Genomic DNA, 6,488 nt, shown 5'->3' on the forward strand with positions numbered 1-6,488 from the left:
TCTTCCCCATGATTGTGAATTCCACTGAACCAGACTGAGAGACCAATTAAAGGCTCAGGAACCCTTTGCAGGTATTTTGGATTAATTAGCTGATTAGAGTGTGACACTTTGAGCCTACAATACTGAACCTTTTCACAATATTCTACTTTTCTGAGATTTTGAATTTGGGGTTTTCATAAGCTGTAAGCCATAATCATCAAAATTATATCAAATAAAGGCTTGAAATATCTCACTTTGCATGTAATGAGTCTATATAATATATTAGTTTCACCTTTTAAGTTATAAGTAATAAATGAACTTTTGCACGATATGCTAATATTTCAAGTTTCACGTGTGTGTGTGTGTGTGTGTGTGTGTGTGTGTGTGTGTGTGTGTGTGTGTGTGTGTGTGTGTGTGTGTGTGTGTGTGTGTGTGTGTGTATAAAAAAAAATTATTTTGTGGTACAGGCGTTAAGGTGCGTTCCCACCGAAAGCGAACCCAGCGTTTTGGGCGGCTTGATTACATGCAAAGACGCGAATTCCGGCGAATTCGCTCCGGGCAGCGCGAATGAGTCGTTTGTCGCTGGTTTGCGCGAGTTCAAATTTTTCAACTTGGGCGAGAAATTCACTTGACGCGATGTTGCGAAAGCCTATCAGCGGTGAGATTGTCCAAACGTCACTGCCGGCTTAGGAGCGTTGTTTAGAGAAGACAAGGCAAGCGGTGTAATGACAATCCACTGGCCGACGGGGAGCTGCTAAAGAACGGGGAAGTGGACGGGTGAGTAGCAGCTGCAGCTTTCGGAGAAATAAACACCCGTAGTAGTCTGGATTCTGCTCTAACAACTACGCCGTTTACCAGTGGGAGGAGGTCAGAGTTAACTGCTTTTATCAAATTAGCTTTTTACTTTAGTTTTTGGAATTACAACTTGATTTACCTTCACTTGCGTGTTGTGAACAAACAGAGTGGATTTGTGCATTTTATATCAAATAATTTGGAGACTCAAAATTCCTTCTCTCTCTCTCTCTGAGAGAAAGAGGGGAACCACGCCCCAACAGACAAAAACAGCGACACTTGCTCTCTCTTGTTCTGCTTGTCCTCTTTTTCTCTTCTACTGCACTTCAGCACGCGCCCAGCGTGCCCAGTCTTACACCTTCACTGCAATCAGAGAATCATAGTGTCAGTGAATTTATAGCGAGTGTGTGACGGCATAGCAGTAAGTGTAATGTGGCTCACACCACTCGGGTGGGCTGAGGATCATCAGTCAAACTGAAATCCTGAGGTGACACTGCCAAAATCCACTGTACAAGCCGCTGTAGACGACCCACAGTGTCTTGCATTAATAACTAGATTGTTCCAGCCCTGTGCTGATGTCAGGATGCATTAAGGTCCATCATGGAGATAGGACTGGTGTGTCATTACAGACAATGGAGCTGTGTGTGGAGCCACTAGATAAGCAGAGAGGACTGGGCTTGTTGTTGGGGAGTCTAGCCAGTGATATTGACAAAACTCTGAAACTCTGTGGGCTGCTTGATGTGTGTAGCGGAGAGTCGGTGTGGGAACAGATGCACGGGCAAACTCGTACGCACACAGACAGACAAGTGTGGGCGTACACACACTCACTCACTCTCACACACACTAAACACTCAGACACACAAACAAACACATTAACACACAGACACACTAGACAAAAACCCAAAAGGCATGAGAGAAGACAGTCACACTCTATTCTTTGCATGTGTGAGAATGAATCAGGGTGGTGATGAGCACAGTTGCTAGAGAGAACAGTAACATCTTGGGGCAACTTTGTGGAGGTAGAGACATAATTTTTGCAGATGACAAATTATTTTTTCTGAATAAAGAGTAACTTTAAGTAGCATGAAATCTGAGGGTTTCAGCCCAGATGTTTAATGTGTCTTTTGTTTGGTCAGTGACTGCAACTATAAAGGAAGCAATGACTTCTGACATTTTTTCTGGAGGCCTTCTTGTCGGGGCGGAGAGAGCAGAAATGGCCATTAATCTTAGTGGTACCTTTTAGAGGTGACATTGAAAGTTGGCATTTTGAAAGCCTCTTGTAAGTGGCAGTAAAGAGCAATAATACATCTAAAATGCCTCCTCAGAAAGCTGGAGATGAAATAGCTGTGCTTCGCCAGACAGAGTCACAGTCAGGGTTTCTGAGGATTGAGGAAGGTGTCAGAATAAAGGATGTAGTTTTAATATGTTCCGGCATCAAGGGAAATCACACAACTAGCCAGAAATGGCTAGACATAGAGCAATGACAATTCAGGGTAGAAAAGTGAGAGGATCTGAATTTAACTTTAACAAAAGACATTTTGAAGCATTTTGGATTCTACTTCTCACCAGACATACATTTAGAAATGTGTAATTGTTTGTGTGTGTCTTTTTCTCTGTGAATGTTTCCTCTGCTGCACTCAAGTCTAAATTTGATTCAGAACTATTAGTTGATCAAATTAAAAGGATGATATTGTATGAATCAAACTAACTGGGAGATGCTTAAATTGATGCTAGGTGATTGCATAGATAATTTCAAGAGAATCACTACTCTGTTGGCTCCTGTTGAACTACAAAAACATACTGTCCATTGGTGAACATAAAGTCATGCTGTGGAATGAATCTTTGGCTGAATACAGACACCAGCTGCTAAGAGCACATTAACCACAGAACAGACAAACTTTTCCTTATAGCCTGTTACAGCATTAACGCCAAATATCCACAGCTTATCCACCAGTGATGTCTGTCATTTTAACCAGCTACATACACTGCTCAAAAAAATAAAGGGAACACTAAAATAACACATCCTAGATCTGAATGAATGAAATAATCTCATTAAATACTCCTTTCTTTACATAGTTGAATGTGCTGACAACAAAATCACACAAATTATCAATGGAAATCAAATTTATCAACCCATGGAGGTCTGGATTTGGAGTCACACTCAAAATCAAAGTGGAAAACCACACTACAGGCTGATCCAACTTTGATGTAATGTCCTTAAAACAAGTCAAAATGAGGTTCAGTAGTGTGTGTGGCCTCCATGTGCCTGTATGACCTCCCTACAACGCCTCGGCATGCTCCTGATGAGGTGGCGGATGGTCTCCTGAGGGATCTCCTCCCAGACCTGGACTGAAGCATCCGCCAACTCCTGGACAGTCTGTGGTGCAACGTGGCGTTGGTGGAAGGAGCGAGACATGATGTCCCAGATGTGCTCAATCGGATTCTGGGGAACGGGCGGGCCAGTCCATAGCATCAATGCCTTCCTCTTGCAGGAACTGCTGACACACTCCAGCCACATGAGGTCTAGCATTGTCTTGCATTAGGAGGAACCCAGGGCCAACCGCACCAGCATATGGTCTCACAAGGGGTCTGAGGATCCCCCAAAGAAATGCCACCCCACACCATTACTGACCCACCGCCAAACCGGTCATGCTGGAGGATGTTGCAGGCAGCAGAACGTTCTCCACGGGGTCTACAGACTGTCATGTCTGTCACATGTAGTGTAGCTCAGTGTGAACCTGCTTTCATCTGTGAAGAGCACAGGGCGCCAGTGGCGAGTTTGCCAATCTTGGTGTTCTCTGGCAAATGCCAAACGTCCTGCACGGTGTTGGACTGTAAGCACAACCCTCACCTGTGTCTGCTGTCCTACTGCTGGGTTGTTGCCCTCCTACGGCCTCCTCCACGTCTCCTGATGTACTGGCCTGTCTCCTGGTAGCGCCTCCATGCTCTGGACACTACGCTGACAGACACAGCAAACCTTCTTGCCACAGCTCGCATTGATGTGCCATCCTGGATGAGCTGCACTACCTGAGCCACTTGTGTGGGTTGTAGACTCCGTCTCATGCTACCACTAGAGTGAAAGCACCGCCAGCATTCAAAAGTGACCAAAACATCAGCCAGGAAGCATAGGAACTGAGAAGTGGTCTGTGGTCACCACCTGTAGAACCACTCCTTTATTGGGGGTGTCTTACTAATTGCCTATAATTTCCACCTGTCTATTCCATTTGCACAACAGCATGTGAAATTGATTGTCAATCAGTGTTGCTTCCTAAGTGGACAGTTTGATTTCACAGGAGGGTGATTGACTTGGAGTTACATTGTGCTGTTTAAGTGTTCCCTTTATTTTTTTGAGCAGTGTATATGTTTTCATTGCTCTTTGCTAATAGAAAGAGGGGAGAAATAAAAGGTTTAAGAAGAGAATTATTAATGTTGGAGCGTAACAAAAATGGGTATTTTTCCTGAACCCATACACAGTCAGGCCTCTCTTGCAAAAGAGATCTTAAGGAGATTAGCAAAAAATTAAACTATCTACACCTGGCTCCTGATTGTTGAAAGGCATACTTGGACATTTTGGCAGAGAGTTAGATGAGAATGTCTATCCCACTTTCGAAAATGTCAAGCTATTCCTTTTGAGTGCCTTTTATTGCTGTTATCTTTTGTATGTGACAGTACATGGTTTCACACTGAGACATTTATTGTTGATAACAATAGATGTAACATCAATGGCATAAGAAACAGAAGGGACATACTGATAATCACATAGCTAGGAAGAATATCCATGCAACATATGACAATACTGATTACTATCAGGAGACAACATTCATACTATGGGCTTATTAGTCAGTGTGGTACCAAGTCCAAAAAAGATTCCAAACGAGTGCTTTACTCTTGTTTCTGTTATTCATCTTGTTAAGCGTAAACTCATATGAAGCCGTTTTTAATCTGAGTCTGAGTATTGTCCTAGCAGCCACTGCGATGCCTACCATGGTTACCAAAATTCCTGATGTTGTATTTGGGTTCTGTCCCCTAATAAACATAATCTTACAGATAAAGGTAATTTCCTTCCCGACCAATAGCTTATAAATTCGAAATTTATTCTCCGGAAGGGTTGCATAATTGGACACTCCCAAATGCAGTGCATCAAAGTGTCTGTTTTTTCTGACATTTCCAACACAAATTGCTTTTTATTGAACTCATTCTATTAAGCCTCGTTGGTGTCCAATAATATCTTTGTATTATTCTGTATTGTAGTTTCTCTTTAGCAAAGCATCATTTTCTATGGAAAGGGTTGTAAAAGCATTAAGCAGCACTGCTTGCATTGAGGGGCTGTGTCTCAACAACACAGCAGGACCCAGCATTACAACAAACCCATATGTCAGCCCTGTAGGTGGGACTGACAGTGTTTGTATGGTGCATGTAATCTAAAATGATACTAAAAGCCAGCTCTGCTAATCTACTCCACAATGGAAGTTTTGATTCATGCGTGGCTGTTACCTTAGTGTCCAAACGCTGCAGGTAGGAACAGATGTACTCGATGCTGGCTCCAAATGGGTGGACGTGCAGGAACGTCGAAATGATCCCTGAGGAAGAACAAAACAAGCCATGTAGAGACGTTACTGCAGAGACATGTCGCCTGCCTCCACTTTCTGACACCTGTCAAACTACCAGGGGATGTGCTCCTTTCTCCTCTCCTCTGACTGAGTCTAACACAAGCTTTGAGTGGCTTCTTCCAGTGTCCCAGTACTGTTAAGAGCCTCTTGTATATCGTGGCTCCAGATTAGAGGGTGTTTAATGACAGCTTTGATGTCGTTGTCTCTCATCAAAGCCATACTCTTCCCCCGGCTCAAACAAACCATCTGCTATTAGCGCACAGATAGGGCCAGGAGAGAGATAATCCTCCACCTCGGCTTGCTAACCACCTATAGAGTATTAAGGGACATACAGTTGAAACAAACAGCCGTGAAGCTTTCTACTGGCTCAAACACTTGAGCAAGAATACCACAATCACTTTTAAGAGTGGCTGTCTGTGTTTATTTGCCTTAAAGAGCCAATGAACATGTTCTCCAACTGACACTACAGACTCTCACACTTCCTCCTTTGTGTACTTTGAGACTTACAACTATGACCATTTGATTTTTCAAAATTTCATGGGAATCCCAAGCGTATGCTTTGTAGTGTCATGCAAATTTGTAGCTCATCCTCTACGACAGCAGGTGATATTACACCTTAAAACTTGCATCAGCTAGAGCAAATCTTCACCTTTGTTTGGGTAGTGTTACCGACTCTGTATGGATGTGTTTGACTTTTTTTTTGTGGGCGGCTGTGGCTCAAGAGGTTGCCCGTTAATCGGAAGGTTGGCAGTTCAATCCCTGGCTCCTCCAGGCTGCATGTCGAAGTGTCCTTGGGGAAGATACTGAACTCCGAATTGCCCCTGGTGGCTGTTCCACCAGTGTATGGATGTGTATGAATGTTAGTTTCTGTTTGAGCACTTACGCTCAGTGTATGAATGTGTGTGAATGGTGAATGTGATGTAGTGTAAAAGCGCTTTGAGTGGTCGAAAAGACTAGAAAGGCACTGTACGAATACGGAGCATTTACGTTTACATTTTCACACCTGCTACTAGTTTTCAACTATGCCAAGGCCATGGAAGCCTGCTGTGGGCCCCTTCTGGGCCCCCTCCGACCCCCCCCCCCCCCCCCCCCCCCCCCCCCCCCCTT

At 43.8% G+C, this 6,488-nt stretch overlaps 1 protein-coding gene across 2 annotated transcripts in view; it reads right to left on the reverse strand.

The window, feature by feature from the left end:
• enox2 (ecto-NOX disulfide-thiol exchanger 2) overlaps positions 1-6,488 on the reverse strand; it is a 184,126-nt gene that overhangs the window by 84,268 nt on the left and 93,370 nt on the right. The window contains exons 13-14 of one of the 2 annotated variants that reach the window (XM_046030200.1): positions 5,266-5,351; positions 1,031-1,134 (exon numbers count right to left, since the gene is read on the reverse strand). In XM_046030200.1, the coding sequence (XP_045886156.1) occupies positions 1,132-1,134; positions 5,266-5,351 (89 nt within the window). In that variant the 3' untranslated portion in view covers positions 1,031-1,131. Of the gene's footprint in view, positions 1-1,030; positions 1,135-5,265; positions 5,352-6,488 lie in introns of those variants that run through there. The other variant, XM_046030201.1, reaches the window with a different exon arrangement.

Source organism: Micropterus dolomieu, linkage group LG19 (genome assembly GCF_021292245.1).
Source record: "Micropterus dolomieu isolate WLL.071019.BEF.003 ecotype Adirondacks linkage group LG19, ASM2129224v1, whole genome shotgun sequence".
NCBI classification, from domain to species: Eukaryota; Metazoa; Chordata; class Actinopteri; order Centrarchiformes; family Centrarchidae; genus Micropterus; species Micropterus dolomieu.